At 35.2% G+C, this 21,924-nt stretch overlaps 1 protein-coding gene across 2 annotated transcripts in view; it reads right to left on the bottom strand.

Moving 5' to 3' along the window:
* Window positions 1-21,924, bottom strand: part of SNX7 (sorting nexin 7) — a 108,452-nt gene that overhangs the window by 11,104 nt on the left and 75,424 nt on the right. For both annotated transcript variants that reach the window (XM_030327459.1, XM_030327458.1), the window contains exon 8: window positions 15,857-16,009. In XM_030327459.1, the coding sequence (XP_030183319.1) occupies window positions 15,857-16,009 (153 nt within the window). The remainder of the gene's footprint in view (window positions 1-15,856; window positions 16,010-21,924) is intronic.

The following is a 21,924-nucleotide window of genomic DNA, read 5'->3' as shown; positions in this document are numbered from 1 at the left end:
AAGCAAATGTCTACCAAAATTAGAGTAACAATCAAACACACTCACCAGTATCACTGTTGGCCTGACCTTCAACACCACCCAGCAGCTCATTCTAGCTTTAGATTCTCATATTAACATCACAGAATCAACAACGGGAATTCTGTTAGTTGAATACTGTGTCATAATCTTCCACACATATCATTTTATTTGATATAACAATTTTGAAAAAATCAAGTAATTTCATCTTAAGATGCAATAGTTAAGAAACCTGTGTCTACAGATTTCAGTACTTGTTTCTACTGCTTCATGTTCATCACTGCAGTGAAAGTGAGCCAATAAATATGCTGTGCATGCATGCTACTAGGCAGGATGTTGGGTGGCCAAAAAGAAAGTTTATCACAAATCTTCATTGAGAATCCAGTGCACATTTTCCCCAGGTGGCTCCAGTTTGTAGCCAAAGGCCAAAAACCTTAGTTTGTCTTCGAAGGGCATGAATGGAAAACAAAGTTGTAGTTAGGAAGGTGAGCCAGCGCCCGGGGAAACACATCCAACAGGTAAACAAAAGTCTTTTTGTTCCTACACACATTCTTAAAAACTTCTTAAATACGCACACAGAATATTTAGAAAATAAGTTTTAATTCCAAAGCTAGTTTTGAAAGTAAATCTGTTGCTACTTCAGCAAAGATGGTGATGACACTATGCCATTAGAAAAGATAACTGATTCTTCAGTTCTTGTAAGTGGGTAGCAATCCTATAAGCAGATGTGACCAACTTTTCCAGAGAATAAATGATGACAAAAATGGTGTTTCAATAGATACAATATAGCTTCCAATGAAAGCCCGTACATTTAAGAATCAGTATTTTCTCAAGCTGGGGGGGGTGGGGTATGAAGGGATTCTGTCCTACAATGTGACTTCAGGCAGATATCTTCACTGCTCTGGACTTGTTTACTCATTCACAAAATAAGGGGCTTGGCCTACGTGTATCCATTAAGTGTCATTCTAGAACTAAAAAAGAATTCTTCCAGGGGCTAACTGTAGCCAACAAGATGTTGAGAAACGAGATTACATACAATTTATAATTCTGTCTTGCTCTCTTTGGCTTGACACAGTGTGGAAATGCATCAAACAAAATTTTACCTCTTTCCTCAGCATTTGATATTTATAAGATAATTACCATTATAACTAATTTCCAAAGAGATGCTTCATAAGTTAATGAGAAAATACATATTACATATATGTATTTTAATACCCAAACAAATCTGTGATGTTGGTACTATTATTTTCAGCATGTCATAGACAGGGATATTGAGGCTCACTAAAATAAAATCCTCAAAGTCTCTCAGTTCGAAGTTACAACTTCTGCCTGTCCAAAGCCATGCTCTTAGCCAATATGCAATAATGTCAACATAAAGTTCGATGTCTCCATCCATAATGCCACCACCATGTTTGTGGAACAGCTAATAGAAAATTTAGTTTTATCCAAATTATCACATAAGTCAAATTAAGAAAACATTATTTATATATTTCTATAATAATACAGTAAAATAACCATAAATTTGCCTAAAATAACAATGAAAGCTATTAGAAAATGTGATAAGAGTCAAATCTTACCATATATTTTTAAAACCAGAAATTTCCACATTAAACCAAAAGTTGTCGTGCTTCTAGTTTTTTCCCACTAATCTAAAAATACCTTTTAGACAGTACCATGAGAATTGCATGTCTTTTAATAAATTAAAAATGAGAAATATGACTGAGTGTCCTCTATGTATTCTAATGCTGTGTCAAATGATCTTGGGCACAAATGACATCACCTACATTTGAGGAAATACTGAAGCTCAAATATGTAAACATCTATGTACTAGGCCACTTGGATGTGCAACATTTCAATAACTGCTTTTTTACCACCTAAACCTAAGACTCAAAACAGTAATGAAAAGTTGTAAGAAGTGTATATTTTACATTGTGGATGTAATCAATCCAGAAAGAAATTAGAGATGATGTTGCTAGAGGAAAGCAACTTCTATTATTTTGTAATAGCTTAATGGTACCCATTATATTTCATTTTTGGAAAAGTCTAAATTCAGCTTCTTGGAATCATCTGCCAATTTGCAATTTTAGAAATATCAACAACTTAAAAATAACAGATTTTGCCTATTTTTTCTAAAACTTTTACATATCTGTCAAGAATATAAGTAATAAGCTCAATTTGTAAATCCTGCAAATACTTCAAAGAGCAACAGAGTTAATGCAAAAGGACTCATTATCTACAAACGCCATCTTGTGGTCCATGTTTTTATTATTTTGTAGTAAGTCTGGATTTCTAACTCAAGATCTGCTAAAGATAGAAAGAGCCCTGGATATAACTTATTCCCTTTCTCTAATTTTTACACATGGGAAAATTGGAGCTCCAAAAAGTCTAATAAATTGGAAATCTTCAGAGGAAGAATTAATACAAGAGCCAAAATTTGAATTCAAATCTTTTCAACTCATACTTTTCTATACCACATCATCGTTTTTGACTAGTAACAAGCCAATTACATGAAGTCTGTCCAGTTTGGTATTAGTCACTTCAAACACCAAGCTCATCTGTGTTTGCTTAACCATACCTTGAAAGTACGGCAAACTATAAAGAAGAGCACATCTACCTTTGAATTACTGGAAAATTATCAAGGCACAGCCATGTTGTTTTGCATTATTCTAAAGCATTTCACACATTTTTAAAAATTTTTATTCTCCTAGAGATTTATGAGGGCAGTGTGTAGATGGGGTTGGGAAGGGGAGGGTTATCAACACCTCTACTGACAGATTAGAAAACTGGGTTTAGAGAAGACATGATTAAGATTTTACAATTAGCTAGTGGCAAGCATCCTGATATCCAACTTTAATTTTTTTCCACCTCTTTACTTCATGATGTTGTATCATAACAGTGCATACATGCACATGTATGTGTTTTAAATCCTTTGTTCCATTTCTTTACAGGAACTGCTATATTCATTGGCCCATAGACTACAGTCTGTCATTTATGAAGCATAATAAGATGAAAGTCCTTGATTCAGAAACTAGATACTTCTAGAAGTTATAAATATGTAATCTTCATTCAAATCTTTGATTACCTTAATAGCAGAAAAATTTATCTAATCCAAAAGATGGCAAAGAGGCACAGACTGTCTATGCTATAGTATAACTGTCCATCTCACAGCTAAACTCAGCTTCATTTATATAAAAAATTGAGAAATAATATCACAGAATAGGAGATTAATGAGAATATCTTGAGAAGTTTTTAAGAAAGCAGAAATCTAAAAATAACAAAAATATTCAAGACTTCTATCAAACATAATAAAAGATGTCCATGGTTATGTGAAAACATGAGCTCCAGCTATGGCTTTTGAATGTGCAATTCAGAACAGAAATTATCACTTAATAAAACAAGAGAATATAGCTGACCCTTGCATGACACAGTTTTGAACTACATAAGTCCACTTACATGCAGATTTTTTACATACAGTGCTGTAAATGTATTCTTTAGGGGTAAATGAAAATCATACCCTGATGCATTTAAACTTAATTCTATAATTGACTGTGTCTTATATACTTTATGTAATAGTTGAATATTAAGTACATTATAAAATTTTGTGGCACCTGGTGGCTCAGTCGGTTAAGCATCCGACTCTTGACTTTGGCTCAGGTCATGATCTCACAGTTTGTGAGTTCAAGCCCCGCATCGGGCTCTGTAGTGACAGTGCAGAGTCTGCTTATGACTCTCTGTCTCCTCTCTGCCCATCTCCCTCTTGTTTTTCTCTCTTTCAAAAATAAACATTTAAAAAAAATAAATTATAAACTTTTAAATGAGAAAGGACACTATTAACTGTTAAGAGAGGAACAGACTCTTAGAAAACAGATGGAACTTCAGAGCAGTGCTTCTCAAACTACCTGGTAAAGAACACAACTTTTTCTTTCAGTCTCCAAGGACCATTGAGTAATCCTACGGAGCATGACTCATCTGCAGTGTATATCACATGAATCCCCACAAAAGCCAAGTAAATACCCAAACTGGCAGATACTTAATCAACATAACAAGTCTACTAATCATCTACTTGGATGTCATGGTAATGTGTAATTGCTGCAGAAGATTTTAATTGATTACTTTCAATTGCTGATTTATCTTGTTACAAATCTGTAATAAGCAACTTATGGACTGGGCATCAGTCCACATTTTAAGTAGCATTACTTTAGAGATCAACATAATTACCCAAGTTTTCCCAAATTGTGTTCCATGATATGCAAACCTGCAAGAAGAAATGCTGATCTAGTCAAGGAAATTATGTCCTCAGACTCACAAACCATATAAGCAAATAAAGTACCTAAGAACTTCTTTAGGAAATAAACCTGTTTAACTTTATTTAATCCAAACTTGACTACAGAATCTTTTCTTTCAAGACTAACACTCATTAACATTACAAAAAACTAATTTTCTATAAAATGCATTGAGAGATTCTAGTATAGACAGAATTACTGATTTACATTATTCAACAGCTGTTTAAAAATTCCCAGTGGCAAGGAACTCATTTCTTTATAATGCAATATAATATAATATAGAAAATTTTAATGCATAGGAAATAATTTTGTGTGAGTTCAAATTATACAATTTGTAAGAGTTGGTTTTAGACATTTTCTGAAGCAATGACAAAACATGTAATCCTTCTTTCGTTGACTGCCCTCCAAATACCTTTCTTCTTTTCTAATATTTTGGATGAAGATGCATTTCTAAGACCATTATCATCATAAACTTATTCTGATTATATCTTAGTTTGTCAATGTTACTTTCAAAATGCATCATCAGAACTGAACTCAGTATTTTGAATAGTGAAAGATGCAGATACTTTGCTCTTTTTCTTTTTTTTAGTCATAAGTGTCTTCTAGCCTAACAAGACCTTAATATGATTCTCATAAAACTTAAATTTTGAAGAGAGCATATTCTAATGTGGTCACCAAGATAAAGACCTAGTGAATTAAATGAGTTGATTTCTGCAAAGTATACTATCATTTCACATGCTGAAGATAATTTTATTGCAAAACAATTGTCACTTGAGAATAAAGATGCCTTTGGAAAAAAGACTAGTTAGAGGTAGATTTATGACTTGGAATATGAAAGCAGGACCCTGTCATCAATATAGAGGATAATATTTACCATCTTATTGCAGTGGTAGGGGAATATTTACCTGTGTCACTAAAAACCTGTATCAAATTACTAAGTTCAAAAGGTAATTGGCTACAACAGAGCAGTCTTTTAAGCCAAGTAGAATTGAAAGTTATTCTAAGAGTTCACGGTTACCTAAACTTCAGATGGTTTTACAATAAAGGTTCTGATGAACATTAAAAATCTTATATTTCTATTAGTTACATAGCTTTTTCTAAAAAAAAATATTTGTTTTCCATAAACAGCTTCTGCGAGCAAATAAATCTGAGACATTACACAAAAGTGAACAGATTTTTTTCCCCCTAAAGAGTTTCTTGGAAATGTAAATGTGCTAAGGTACATTGCCAACCTTGTACAATAAAATGAAACAGTGTAACTAGATGGAAGGCACTTGGCTATTAAGCCGTCATACCCAATGATAACTAAAGTAAAATCAATGTTAGTAAATGGCTGTGTGATCAACCATGCTCCCAAATATACAACAGTTAGAGACCCAAAGAACTATACCCAGAGACGTCCTCTGATATTTGCAACAGTTGATTTTTAAAAAATTATTTATAAACTATCGTTTAAAAAATTTTTTTAATGTTTATTTATTTTTGAGAGAGAGAGAGAGAGAGAGAGAGAGAGAGAGAGAGAGAGAGAGAGAACGCACAAGCAGGGGACAGACAGAGACAGAGGGAGCCACAGCATCCGAAGCAGGCTCCAGGCTCTGAGCTATCAGGACAGAACCTGACGTGGGGCTGGAACTTACAAACCACAAGATCATGACCTGAGCCGGTCAGATGCTTAACCGACTGAGTCACTCAGGCGCCCATAAACTATCTTTAATGTAGTTTTCCCTCAGCTCAGATTCTCACCTCCTCACTTATCCAAGATTCCTGGTAGAATCTATCAAACTGAGAAGGCAGCTTCCTGGCCTCTGTGGTAGCTAATCTCCAAAGATGTCCCTCCCACAACCATTAGAGAACTATAATAGTCTCCCATGAACATCCCAAGCAGGTTTTCACTGATGATTTTATTTCCTTAATCAATGGTGGAATCTCTCATCAAACAGTAAGAATACAAAGTTTTAAAATCTTAGGATATGGCACAAAAACAGACACATAAACCAATGGAATAGAATAGAAACCCCAGAACTAGATCCACAAACGTATGGCCAACTCATCTTTGACAAAGCAGGAAAGAACATCCAATGGAAAAAAGACAGTCTCTTTAACAAATGGTGCTGGGAGAATTGGACACCAACATGCAGAAGATTGAAACTAGACCACTTTCTCACACCATTCACAAAAATAAACTCAAAATGGATAAAGGACCTGAATGTGAGACAGGAAACCATCAAAACCCTAGAGGAGAAAGCAGGAAAAGACCTCTCTGACCTCAGCCGTAGCAATTTCTTACTTGACACATCCCCAAAGGCAAGGGAATTAAAAGCAAAAATGAACTACTGGGACCTTATGAAGATCAAAAGCTTCTGCACAGCAAAGGAAACAACCAACAAAACTAAAAGGCAACCAACGGAATGGGAAAAGATATTTGCAAATGACATATCGGACAAAGGGCTAGTATCCAAAATCTATAAAGAGCTCACCAAACTCCACACCCGAAAAACAAATAACCCAGTGAAGAAATGGGCAGAAAACATGAATAGACACTTCTCTAAAGAAGACATCTGGATGGCCAACAGGCACATGAAAAGATGCTCAACGTCGCTCCTCATCAGGGAAATACAAATCAAAACCACACTCAGGTATCACCTCACACCAGCCAGAGTGGCCAAAAGGAACAAATCAGGAGACTACAGATGCTGGCAAGGATGTGGAGAAACGGGTACCCTCTTGCATTGTTGGTGGGAATGGAAATTGGTGCAGCCACTCTGGAAAACAGTGTGGAGGTTCCTCAAAAAATTAAAAATAGACCTACCCTATGACCCAGCAATAGCACTGCTAGGAATTTACCCAAGGGATACAGGAGTACTGATGCATAGGGGCACTTGTACCCCAATGTTTATAGCAGCACTCTCAACAATAGCCAAATTATGGAAAGAGCCTAAATGTACATCAGCTGATGAATGGATAAAGAAATTGTGGTTTATATACACAATGGAGTACTACGTGGCAATGAGAAAGAATGAAATATGGCTCTTTGTAGCAACATGGATGGAACTGGAGAGTGTTATGCTAAGTGAAATAAGCCATACAGAGAAAGACAGATACCATTGGTTTCACTCTTATGTGGATCCTGAGAAACTTAGCAGAAACCCATGGGGGAGGGGAAGGAAAAAAAAAAAAGGTTAGAGTGGGAGAGAGCCAAAGCATAAGAGACTCTTAAAAACTGAGAACTGAGGGTTGATGGGGGGTGGGAGGGAGAGGAGGGTGGGTGATGGGTACTGAGGAGGGCACCTTTTGGGATGAGCACTGGGTGTTGTATGGAAGCCAATTTGACAATAAACTTCATATATTGAAAAAAAAATAAAATCTTAGGATAACACAAAGTTATTCATCTCTGTTTTCCTTGCTCTGATCATTATTACTGATCATTATTACTATTAGCTTTACATTCTATTTGAAATAGGACTGATTGCTCACCAAAAACTGATTCCCATAGCATAGATAGTAAAAAGACAAGATTAATCATTAATTAATCAGTAGTGTTGGTCTATATATTAAAAATACAAAGGGAAAGCTCCTGGGTATTCAATGGATTGCCATTGATGACAGTAAGAGAAAAACTTGGTGTTTTCTTTCTGATGAAGATGATCATCCCTAAATGAACTAACTGAATGGTCCATAGAAAAGTGGTGTGATGTAGCCTGAATTTGCTAATCCAGACTTCAGACTCACCCAGTGAGTGTCTTCTGGTAAATAAGTAGATAATGTGGGCACAAGAATGTAATGGGTTGCAAATTTTAACTGGTATGAAAATGTTTAGGCTGATTAAAAATCTAAGCATATTAGCTTCTCAAGCTGGTGTGTTGCTTTCCAAGAAGTCTAGTCTACGTATAATGTGAATCTATTCAATCCTGGGGTCTATAATGTAGTTCTGAAACATTCTTCAAAGAGTTTCAAAGATACATACACTTCTGAAGGGCTGTTTTAGCACCATCAAGAAATCTGTCTTCTTGGGTCTAGAGATCAGATCAGGGACCAGCTTGAGTAAATGGTATGGGGCATAAACACAAAAAGAAACGTCCCCTGACTTGGATTCAAAAATCCCTTTCTGAGATAACTGAATTATTCCCATCTATTCTTATGATTAGGGAGTTGAGACACATTAACTTTAAAGAGAGTATCTGATTACTCAGTTTCATCCTAAGAGATTGTCAATATAAAATATATAACTTAAATGGTTCAATAAAGACCATTTATTATGCCTCTGACTCAACATTTCAAAGGAAAGCTCAAAACCTACCTGTCATTCCTTGGGATCAAAATTACATTAAATAACTCTATCTGGGTAGATCCTCTGGCACTCCCATCCTTCTCTCTACAAGGAAGGCTGTTCACAAAGACTTTATTGTGTGATTGTACATGGTATATATCAGAAAATACAGAGGTTAACTATTTTGGAAACAGGTGTCATTTTTACAGTATTCCCCCAAGCTTTCTCTGAAGCTAATTTTAGCATTTACCTAGCAATGAAAAGTAGTGTGCATTTCTCCTGGGTGAGCAGAAGAAGTCTCCCAATCTTTCCAAAATAAGTCAGTTTAGGATTAAGGGTTACAACTAAGGCTTTGTGAGCACTGTTTTTGAGGCTGGTAAAGGAAGAGCTTTTGCATTGTTTGTTGGAAAAGAGAAAATACCTAGAATTCTCCTTTTTGTGGCAATGGATAGCTGTTGATTTAGTATCTCTTCAAATATACTGGATTTTAGTTACCTTTTATTTTTATTTGTCTAAATCTTTCAACTTCTACTTTCATTCTCCTGGATGGAGAAAACAGGAATGAAATAGAATTGAAGTAGTCCTGTATTTTCAGCTTCCATAACATGGTTTCCACTTTATTCACTTTAATAATTTTATTAGAGCTTATTAATTCCTAGCTTTCTTGAATCCAAAGAGGCTCCTCACACCCAATTCCATGTGACTTTGATACTACTTGGAAGTCATTCACTTTTTTTCCCACCCAAAAAAACTTACTTCTTCCATTTTGAAATGTGCCTTCTGACACTGTTGCTTGTGTCTTCAACTTTGACCGAATCCATCTCTTTGTATCTTTGCCTTTCATAGTCCGTGGTCCACAGGTACAATTATATCTGATTTTTTAACTGCTTCGCTTTTTAAAATTGTTCACTCCTCTTACGTCAAATTCTCTTTTTGAGTCTGTGACTTTAAAATGACAACTAAATTTTCTGTAACTTAAGCCACTTTACTAAATTCTACGGAATATGACTGAGAGTGGCCAGAGTTTTCTTCCTTTGCTCTTATGTCCCAGATTTTGAAAAGGGTACTTTCTCCAGGTTTCTCTCATGTCACATAACAGTTCCTCTGTGTTGGATGGAATGAAGTGAAGGAAAGTCATTCTCCCTCACTGTTTCTCTTAATTCATGTAGATGAGCACAGAGTCCGTAACTTCTCTGAGTCCCAGGTTTTAAAAGAAGAATGAAATTTTGGATAGAAATCTAAATGCCACTCAGAATCCTGCTTAGTTGGCAGTTTGATAATCACTATCAATACACATTAATGTCTTAAAGTCACAATGCTTGGGAACTATCTTTCCCTGGACCAGAGTGTTTTAAATTTACAAAATTTACAACATGTTCCAAACTATGTATGCATCACTGAATTTAAAACAACTCCTTTGTTTGAATTTATTTTGCCATTCTCCAACGTAAGCAATACATTTCTAAATAAATACAACTATACTTCAAGAACTTCTAGGATGTTCAACGTTCATCCGTTACTTACTCTTTATAGGACTACTATGATATATATATATATATATCATAGATATATATTAAAATATATATTAAATATATATTTAATAAAATATATTAAATATATATTAAATATATAAATATATTTATATATTAAAAATATATAATATATATTAAAATATATACATATTTTAATTTCCCTAATTTTTAAGTGGTCCATAAGTAACTGGACTTGGATTTTACGGAAGCATTTGGTGTATTATTCATCTGGCTAGATGGTGTACTCTTGCAGTAATTTTGTTTCTTTCTTCCTTGATTTTCCAGAAAATGTCTTATACTATAATCACTTTTTGCTTCCTAGATGTCCATGTTGATATATATATATATTATGTATATATATATACACACACATATACATGTATATGCATACGTGTATATATGTGTGTATATATATACACACATATGTATATATATACGTATGTATACGTATATATATATACATATATATTTGTACTATTCAGTAGTGATAGAACCCTTTGATTAAATCTGTTCATTACAAGTCAAGGAAATAAAACTAATTTAAACGTTCTTTCCTTAAAAAAAGTTAATACATGGTAAAGCTGTAGTAATCAAGTAAAAAATATATACACTTATTATTCTTCCCCAGTAAACCGTAAGGTCCCAAATAGCAAGAGTCAAAGTTTGAATCTGGATGCTCCATAGTGCTTAGCACAGGATTTTAATGTTAACAGAATTTTAAATGAATGATTTCACATGAGACAGCTGACATTTTTAAATAAGGTTGATATCATTTGAAATGAACTGACCTCTGATCCGGTAATTTCTTAAAATTCTTATCCAGGAAGTTTTTAAAGTCTAATGTTCATAATTATTTTTAATAGTATTATTTGTGAGAGCAAAAAAATAGCATAAAGCCTCAACTGTTCATTGTTGCCTTTGCTAATAGAAGTAAACTAACACAATGTATTGTATTATTATTAGATAGGAAAGTAAACAAATGAGAAATATGGAGCTCAAAATAACATATATCCACTGTAATCATCATGACACAAAATAGATAAGTAATCATGTTTTTATGCTGACACATTCAGAAAGGGTCATGTAGAAATTTTAAAATAGTTTGATCTGAACATAGCAAATTATTTTTCTATAATTGTATTTAAGTATACCACTCTCTCCAGGAGAAAAGGTTACAGGCATTCTTTATTTTATGTTAATGTACCTAGCTTTTGTTGTTTTTGTTTGCTTTTAGTGTGCATGTATATTAATTTTATAACGACAGAAATAAGGCTATGCAACAAGGACTTCCACACATTAATAATTAACTGAATATAATACTTAAGTGAATGTAATATTTAAAGTCATATAGTTTATTCCTTTGCACACTTTACAATATTAAACTGCTTTTTGTGGCAAAAGTTAACATATGATCTTTTCATTGTATTAAAATTAAACTTTCAAAGAGTGTATTCTTTTAATTTGTAATACCTACCAAGCATCACTTCCTTTCAAATCCCCACCATCATCATAATCATCATTACCATCAGCATAAACAACCATATAAACAGACACTCTTTTGTACCTAATAGAGAGTAATGAGAAAATGTCCATGCGCTTAATGCTGCATGTCATGTTTTATGGTTTTAGCATCCCCTCACATTTTATCAGGAAGTAATTTGCTTTGGTTATTTGGGTACCAATATGCTTTGAAATTATTCACCCATGTTCAGTTGGATTTTTTGCTGTAGTGTCTTATTAATTCTTGTCTTTTAAAATAACTCATGGGGCGCCTGGTTGGCTCAGTCGGTTAAGCGGCCGACTTCAGCTCAGGTCATGATCTCGCGGTCCGTGAGTTCGAGCCCCGCGTCGGGCTCTGTGCTGACAGCTCAGAACCTGGGGCCTGTTTCAGATTCTGTGTCTCCCTCTCTCTGACCCTCCCCCGTTCATGCTCTGTCTCTCTCTGTCTCAAAAATAAGTAAACGTTAAAAAAAATTAAAAAAAAAATAACTCATATTTATTCTTAATTATTGGCCTTATAGGACAAAATGGAAATAACTTTATTTTACTTACTTGAGTTTACGTGGAAGTGCCTGTTATATATTTGGTGCTGTCTCCAAATAAATTCACACATCTAAGTACTACATTTCAATGTGACAATAGCTATCTTCTGATACAGACCCATGCCTCATATTTATAATCTGATTTTCCTGTCACTTTGATATTTAAATTTTAAGTTATAAATAAGCTGTGACCATTTCACTTCATAAAACAAGTCCAAAGGCAAATGTTTATACCCCAATTCATCTATCATACTAGGAACAAACCCTTATGGAATTTATATTTGCAAACGTTGATGAAAAAAGAGGTATTTCTGGAAGAATGTGATTAAATTAAAAAGGAAATGGAAAGATTCTGGAACATTTCACTTCTCTGTATATCTAAGAGATTCTGAAGTTAACAGATAACAGCAGACTGTTACTGTTTCAGGCCACACAGTCTGCATGCTAATTAGAAAGCCTTGATTATTTAAGGGCTCCAACTTCCTAATTATGCTTGGACTGATATAGCAAATCAGTTAAAAGTTATTCACTCAGGAAAAAAAAAAAAAAACAACAACAAATAATTGAAACCGCAGGGGTTTTTTGAATTTAAAGAAAACCAATGATTCCTTCAAAGATATACATCTAAGATGCAGTACACTTGACACATTTTTAGTAACATTTATAAATATAATTCACTTGGAGGAAGAGTTAAAAACATACTGATATTAAAACTGCTGTGAAGAACAAAATTGGCAAAATGACACAGTAATGCTAATTTAACTGTTTCTAAGAAAGCAATATTTTATATAATTTGAAATCAGTCTATGAGACTGACAAAAATGTGAATTTATGTGACAGGTAGAGTCAAACCCAAACATTTCAGTTGGGAGTTCAGTGGAATTGCCATGAAGATTTTCCCTTAAAAAATGAAGTTCAAACTTAGAAAAAAAGTTTGCAGAGCCTATCATTTAAAGGAAAATATAATCAGTGCATGTGAAAATATAAACAGTGTCATGTGATACTTACACCCTAATATACTTATGTTTTATAACTATAATTACTTCTAGTATATTGCATATTTTAGTATTTGAGGCATTGTCCGTTAATTATTTTGGTTGACTGTCATAACAATTCTGTAACATCAGAATGGACAGGTTGTAATGCAAAGGAGAGAGGAAGTCTTTTTGTGGACTGAAATAGTTAAGTGGTAAGAAAGCCATAGTGATAAATTAATAAATTAATTAATTAAGCCATAGTGATAAATATCACCATAGTAATGTCATTCAACAAAATATTTTATTTATTTTCATTTTCTACTTTCATTTTTTTTAAGTTTATTTATTTATTTTGAGAGAGCGGGAGAGACCATGCACACGAGGGGGAGAGGAGCAGAGAGAGGGAGAGAGAGAATCCCAAGAGGCTCTGCACAGCTAGTACAGAGCCCAATGTGGGGTTCGATCTCATGAACTGTAAGATCATGACCTGAACTGAAATCAAGAGTCGATGCTTAACCAACTGAGCCACCCAGGTGCCCCCCAACAAAATAGTTCAAATCATTTCAAAATCTGAGACTTATGGGAAATTCCTTTGAGATACTTAAATTTACTTAAGGTTGTTAATGCAGAATAAAAAAAGTTAAGGACAGAAAATGATCTTTTCAATCACTTGAGTCTCTAGGCCACCACCATGAAATCCCTATGTCAGTTCGCATCTCTGTCTGGTACCACAATGCTCCCTATTAGGTCTCCTCATGTCCAGTTTTGTTTCACTCTGAGCCATATAAGCTAGAGTGACCTTTCTAAAAGGCAAATCTGATAAATATTGTCACTTCCCTGATGAAAACTCAACGGCTTTTCCTATTTCCCTTAGAATGAAAAATAAAGACTTATATTACGATGCCCTCTTCAGCCCAGTGTGGTTCAGGATGAACAGCAAAATAAGGCATCTAGGCATATTGAATATTTTAAGCTGAAGGAGTCTGAGACTATGGCACAGGCAGGAAGGTCACTTTGATCTTCCATAACCCTCAGCCCCTGGTGCAGGTGGTAAAACCCTCATATGAGAGTTGTTCTCCTCATATCTGGAGGAAAGGAAGGTACTTATCAAAGGAAAGGAACACAGAGAAGACACCTAACACACAGGTCTTGTCATGTTTCTGCAGTTTATTATATATACCTCATACTCCTTAATCTACCATATTTCTACATGACTGCCCACCTGTCATCAAACCTAGCAAAAAACATTCACATCTGCTTCTTAGTCCCTATGTCCTTAGGAAGGCTTCTATGTCACAAAGAACTTACATTACATCAATCTGTATGCTTTTTTTCCTGTCAATTTATCTCTATCATTTTAATTTCAGACCCAGCTAGGGACTGTCAGAGGGTTCAGGAAAACTTTTTCCTCCCCTACAAACCTCATCTTTCAACTCAACACTACCCCTGCTTCTCCAACCTCCAAAAAAGAGCCTCAGTTATTTGAACATATTCTCTCACTTCTAGGGATTTTATGCATGTATTTTCTCTAACTGGAACTCTTTCTCACATCTTTATCTACCTACTTCTTATTCATCATTCAGGTTTCATCTTAACCACATCCTCTGCAGAATCTTCCTCATTCCTTCTAGATTAGGTTAGATGCCCTTGTAATGTCTTTCTACGCTAGAACATATTATACTTTATTATAATATTTTGTATTAATTGACTGTTTCCCTTGGTGACCGTGCCTACGTAAAAAGGCACTGTATTTGCGTTGCATGCTATGGTCTCTCCAGGGCCCAGCACAGTGTCTGATGGAAGTAGAGGCTTAAGAAATGCTTATTAAATGAAAATAGTTAATCTTTTCAAAATATACAATATTTTACAGTCTGGCATGCACTATAGACTATAAAGCATAAATGTATCAATTTCATATAGTCATTAATTTAGTCAGAGATAAGGTTAGAGATGTATGTTGAAAATGCACCTGCTAGAAACAGTATGTTTAGAATATGCTTGATTAAAAAAAAAGGATAGTATAAAATTCATTTAAAATGATAACCACCTTGGGGAACTGTTAGTTGTAAAAAAAAAAAAAAAAGATGAAAAACAATCATCTGAAATCAAAAGGATGACTAGGTTCTATCTTGAAGTAAAGGAAAAAAAGAAAAAAAAGCTGAACTAAACTAAACTGAAATAAAAAGAGAGAATAGCATGCTCTTTTGTTGAGGCTTTGAACAACTATAGAAGGCAAAGTGGAAATGGAAGGGAAACAAGGCACAGGACCTGATTTGATTTTCTGCTCATTGAAACCTCTGGTCCTTTTCTCATGTTGCAAATACTTTATAACATAAGAAAAGGAGAGGATAAGGGTAATAAGATGGGAGAATCAGTAGCAAGCATTGCCCAAGTGCTTTTAAAAAATTCAAATCCTTCTAAAACAAGAAACTGTGGGGAAAACAAACAAAACAAAATGATAGCATAATTCTTTCCCACAATCAAGGCTCAAATTAGGCACCTGGGGCATACTGTATAAGAAGGAAGACTCTTCATCCTTCCTCCACATAAACATATTTGTTTCAGTGGGTGGGTTCGGCATTACTCGATTAACTAGCAACTCCACTGGCACTGAGCCACCAAGGAGGCTTTTGAATGTGACACTTGGTTCCTTAACAGACTCTTTCAACAAAGGACAGATAGAAAGTAAAAGAGAGGACAACTTTCATAAAATGAAGCAATATCACATAGCACTAATTACCTGTTCATAATACTGGATATTCTCCTCAGCCATATCTGTAAATGCTGACTTGATATCATTTTGCATATTATGTCTCCATCTTTCCCAGTCTGCTTTCAGGGCATTATTAGCGCATTCAACTTTATCTTCAAGTTTTCCAATCTCTTCTGTAAGCTGAATTAGATCACAAAGAGAGATAAATTGATCTATGTATTCTTGTTACTAAATGAATTCATCAAGTCTAAGCTGAACATTATATCAAAACATCTTAAGAATAATTCTTTGGAAAGTCACCAGCACTTACCATGTGTAATAACCAGTTATAGTAAAAAGAAGACTGGGCTCAGCCAGAGATGCTAACTGGAGTTCGAAGATCAACCATCAATTAACATTTGACCTTGGCCTAAGTCTGTCAAACCTTGGGCTTAGGTTTCACTATTTATAAAACAGAGGAAATTGAACTACAAGTTATCTTAAAATTCTTTTGTACTAACTCTCACTACCACTATTGTTTATGGTGATAATATTTACGTTAAAAGGCATGGTATTCCTGGGCTTCATTTTTCAATTGTTTTTTACTAGAAAGATCAATTAACTCACCTGTTACAACATCCATTCAGATTATGCACTCTAACCTGGAGGCCCAGGGGATCAACTTGACAAATTTCACCAAGCTAGTACTAGAAGCAGGTTTATGTCTGAAGACACCTAACACCTAGTCCGTGCATCATTACACAGGCTTAGCATGATATTTACACCCCCTCACCACTTCACCTGCCAACCTTAGAGCATGTAGTCCAGCAGCTTATGGCTTATATTTTGTGTATTTACATATTAATACATATATTTATACATATATATTTATTCATATATTCAGCATATATTTAAGTGCCTTCTCTGCACCAGGCATTCTTCTAGGAGAATTCAGTATTGAAGACAATAGACAAAATCTCTGCTTTTACTCAAATGGAGAGAGACAAACCAAAAGCAAGATAAATGAAATAGGGACTATCAACTGAAAATTAATGCTAAAAAGAAAAATGAAGCAGAGGGGCGCCTGGGTGGCGCAGTCGGTTAAGCGTCCGACTTCAGCCAGGTCACGATCTCGCGGTCCGTGAGTTCGAGCCCCGCGACAGGCTCTGGGCTGATGGCTCAGAGCCTGGAGCCTGTTTCCGATTCTGTGTCTCCCTCTCTCTCTGCCCCTCCCCCGTTCATGCTCTGTCTCTCTCTGTCCCAAAAATAAAATAAACGTTGAAAAAAAAAAATTAAAAAAAAAAAAGAAAAATGAAGCAGAAAGGTAGATAGGGAACATATGATGATCCAATTTCACATGAGATGACAGAGGAAAGCCTAAATAAGAAAGTGTCTTTTGAATAAATATCTTCAGTCCACAAGAGAGTAAACCATGGGGGTTCTCAGTAGAAAAGTTGTTCCTGGCAGAAGAAACAAGGGTAACAGACTGGAGGCGGAAGCATGCCCCGATGGTCCAAGAAGAACATGGAGACTAGCACGGCTGTAGCATATAGTGGAGTGAACAAAAAAGGGAAGGTTCTAGGAGATGAAGTCACATAAGGAATGGGTGACCAGATCTTACTGAGGCATGTAGTCTGTGGTGAGGTTCTTGGATTTTTATTGAGATCCAAAGCCAGGAAATTACATGCAGAAATGATACCATCTCTCTCATATCTTAAAAGGGGCATCATCATTACCATTGTGGTGTGACTGAAAGTATTTGAAAGAGACCATTATTCAAGAAGATCCACATTTCAGAGATGTTGAAATGCAAGAATGTCTTAGAATAAAAATAGGTTATTTTGCTTCTAATGCTTATGTGAATTATTACTCTAACATCATCATTATCATCATCATCATCACCATCATCACCATCATTATTATTGCTATGGAATTTCACCTTTCTGCCCTTATTTCATCGCAGCCATATTTGTTTTTATTTCCTAAGAGTAGACACTTGGTATTACATAAATCTCTGATTATGAGAGATCTATTTCATTAGTAAGGCTGACTTTCATGGTTTTTTGGGGGGGGGAGGGAGGCAGATATTATTTTACTTTTTTGTTTTGTTTGTAAACTATCTCAGGGAAGCCATTTATTATTTTATGAGTATGTGTACTCTTTGGAGTGATTATTTTGTTACATCTTAGAAAATTTGTCTAATGAGTTGTTAATGGGATGTCTGATGGTAGATGCCAGGGGATAAGCTAAGAGTTAAACTGCTAAAATGCCAAACCCAAACAGGTTCTGGGTCTGCTGGAAAAATCATAGGGGCTGGTTAGAAAAATTCACTCCTCTGGGTTGTTGGATGGAATCATGCAATTTTCAAAGTCAGATGGAAATTATTAGCATAATGTCTCTTTTATGTAGGATCAGGAGGTACCTACACCAACTGTGAGTGCACTATTATTCTCCTCTGCTTAGCATTTTCAGTCTAAAATTGTTATGCACTGGAGTGGGATTACTGGCAGACTGCTCTACTAAAATTGGCTTTCGGAAACAGAGTATCTGAATCATATATTGTATCTTTCTCCCCTTCATAACAGTTTAACATGATGTCTCTGCCATAAGGGGTTTACAACATAGTTTTCCCTTTGTCAATCTGTAACTCCCCCTCATAAAAGCCCATGAAGTGGTGGCCTGCCTGGTTGGTGCTTCTGCTGTGACAGAGCTACTAGAGAAGTCCTGTCCTGTTCTCTCACCTCACTCTCACCTACAGGAACGTTTGTAGGCTTATCAGCACAGAACTAGGATTAAGAAGACTTATGAAAGGTTAAACCAACTTCAGTTTAAGTTCCACTTCCATCTTTAAAAGTTATGTGACCTTGGGTAGGACTAGCTGTTGAAGCCCGAGTTTCTTCAACTATAAAACAGATATGAAAAAATATCGATCACATAGGGGTTTTAGATGCATGAAATAATGAACACTAGTTGACTTAAACAGTGCCTGACAATTTGCCTACTAAATGTTATGTATTACCATCACCACCATTACCACTGCCGCAATGACCACCACCATCAGCACCATCATCATTAACTGGTGAAACTCAAGTTGATTCCCTCTCCTATTCCAGTATTTTGATTTCTGGAAGTACTGTATTCCTCTGCCAGGGTCTAGGTCTTAGGTTAACTTCTAGTGCTAGTTCTCAATCTCTTCTCACCAGTAAGGAAGATGATGCATATGCTTTAAATATATATGATCAATTCTTATCTTTTTTTTGTAGCCAAATATGAGTAATTTTTCTTTCTTTGATGATTTCATCATTATTTTAGTTGGAAAAGGAGAAAAAAGACATTAGGTATTTCCCCACACTGAATCATCTTCCCATAATTTCAATTCTAGGAAACTCTAATTGATAATAAGCACAAAATATCTACTTCAAATGGAGAAGGAGCTGGACTTTATCTTTCCTAATAATTTACAAAGCCTAATATACCCTTTTTCTTAGTTGACTTCAATTTAGCAGGGACTTAAATACCATTCTTGGTATAAGGAACTATGGATTCAGAGGGTGCCATCCAGGCTTTGAACATATACAGTCAATGAAAGTTCACTGAGGTGGGAGGGTAAGGTGTTAGAACTTGGCAGGCCAAAGAAGCCCCTCTAGCCACACAGCAGGTTTCAATAACTCGGAAAGTAGGAAATTCAATTCATTTTCTCTACTATAAAATAGCACAGGAAAGATGGAATTAAAAAGGATTAAAGCTTAAATAATTGTTTTCACAAATCCTGGAAGCGATTTGGTCCTCTTTTAGTGGAAAAATTTAAGAAGCAAGCAATCCTTTTTGCCAGGAAAATGTTGTAATACCAGAATAAGTAATACAAGATTGTAAGATAGTGGGGAAAAAAAGGGAAGATTTATATTTAACAGCAAGGCTAATGGGTAATTTCTAGCTTCAGTTATATTCAGCCAGAAATTAGCCACGCAATTAAATGAAAACCATTAATACTAAGATCTCAGGCAAACAAAACAAAATCTTTCTCCAAAAGTAACTTCCTACTATAGTACCAGTAATGGCAACAATAATAATAACCATTTATTGCATTTCTGCCATGGGCCATTGCATTAAGCTATATACTTTACATATATTATTTCATTTAATCTGCATAATAATGTTGCAAATTTGGTATTATCTTCCTTTTACAAGTTAGAAAAGTGGGAAAAAATGAAAGAGATCTCATAGCTTTTTGTGGCATAATAAAGATTCAAACGAAAGTCTGCCTAAGTCAAAGCCCATGTTTTTTCCACACTGACTAAATAGCACCAAGCTAGTATGCCTGTGGCTTTCAAGGCTGAAATGATTCACCTTTAACTAAAGGAGTCTATAATCTATTAGAATACACAGATGCAGGTGGTACTTGGGTGGCTCAACAGGTTGAGTGTCCAACTCTTGATTTCAGCTCAGGTCATGATCTCACAGTTTGTGAGTTCGAGCCCCACAATGGGCTCCTCCCACTGATGGTGCAGGGCCTGCCTGGGATTTGCTTTCCCTCTCCTGCTTGTGTCCTCCTTCTTTCTCTTTCTCTCTCTCTCTCTCTCTCTCTCTCTCCCCCCCCCACTTTCTCTAAATACATAAATAAACTTAAAAAAAAAGAATACACATATGCAAAAATGAAATAAAAACTAAAGCTATAATACAAAGCAGAATGTAATATATACCACATGGAGGAAAAAATTACAGTAGTATAGAAAGATACAGAATGTAGGATTAATTTTGATTGGGATAGGGGATGTTTTGACTGCCAATTCAGTAGGCAGGGACTGGGGAAGAAATGCCTGGATGAATGTAAGGCATAAACAAAACCACAGAGATGGCATGCTACAGACTGTGACAACAGAATGGATAAGACATAGGTTTGGAGTCTGGAGGTGGGCAAGTGGAAACAAGAAATGCTGCTGGGTAGGCTGATTGAAGATTCACTGCTTACAGGGTTTGAATGACATTGAGCATGAAATGGATTCTGCAGGAAATGGTAAATCACTAAAAGTTTTTGACCAGAACAGAGCTGTATTTCCTAAGTCAGATATAGAGGAATGGTTAAAAGAGAAAGGAAGGAGGAGAGGAAAAAGGAAACCAGTTAACCTGCACTAGCATAATGAAGAAACAATGAAAAATGATAAGGAGGATCTAGTTCATCCCCACTCATTTGCTCATCCAGCAGCATTCACTCAGCATCCATCTAGTTTGTGTTAGGAACTAAGATAATGGGTAGTGTAGGATGACCATGAACTCACCTCCTCCCATGGACATGCTGAATCTTTATCTATATACAGAGAAATTCCTCCTGAGGAACTCAGGGCTGACTGAACAGCCAGACAAAAATACCACCAAAAAAGAAAATTACAAGCCAATATCCCTGATGAATATAGATGTAAAAATCCTTAACAAAATATTAGTAAAACAAATTCAAAAACACATTAAAAGGATCATATTCCAGGATCATGTTGGATTTACTCCAGATGCAAGAATGGTTGCTGCAATCAATGTGATACACTACATTAAAAAGACAAAGGATAAAAATCATGTGATGATCTCAATAAATGCAGAAAAAGCATTTGACAAAATTCAACATCTATTTATGACAAAAACTCTCAACAAAGTAGATATGGAAGGAATGGACCTCAACATAATAATGGCCATATATGACAAACCCACAGCTAACATCACACTCAATGGTGAAAAGCTGAAAGCTTTTCCTTTAATATCAGAACAGGACAAAGTGGCCCACAATATGATTTTTACTCAAAATAGTACTGGAAGTTCTACCCACAGAAATTAGGCAAGAAAAAGTAATAAAAAGTATTCAAATTGGACAGAAGTAAAACTGTCACTATTTGCAGATGACATGATACTAAATATAGAAAACTCTAAAGACGCTACCAAAAAACCATTAGAATAAATAAATTCTTTAAGTAAAGTCTCAGAATATAGAGTTAATATACAGAAATCAATTGTGTTTCTATATGCTGATAACAAACTATCAGAAAGGAATTAAGAAAATAACACCATTTATAATTTCATCAGAAAAAAGAAAGTGTCCAGGAATAAATTTAACTAAGGAGGTGAAAGACCTG

This window comes from Lynx canadensis, chromosome C1 (genome assembly GCF_007474595.2).
Source record: "Lynx canadensis isolate LIC74 chromosome C1, mLynCan4.pri.v2, whole genome shotgun sequence".
Classification (NCBI taxonomy): Eukaryota; Metazoa; Chordata; class Mammalia; order Carnivora; family Felidae; genus Lynx; species Lynx canadensis.
This window is presented reverse-complemented; position numbering and strand designations above follow the sequence as displayed.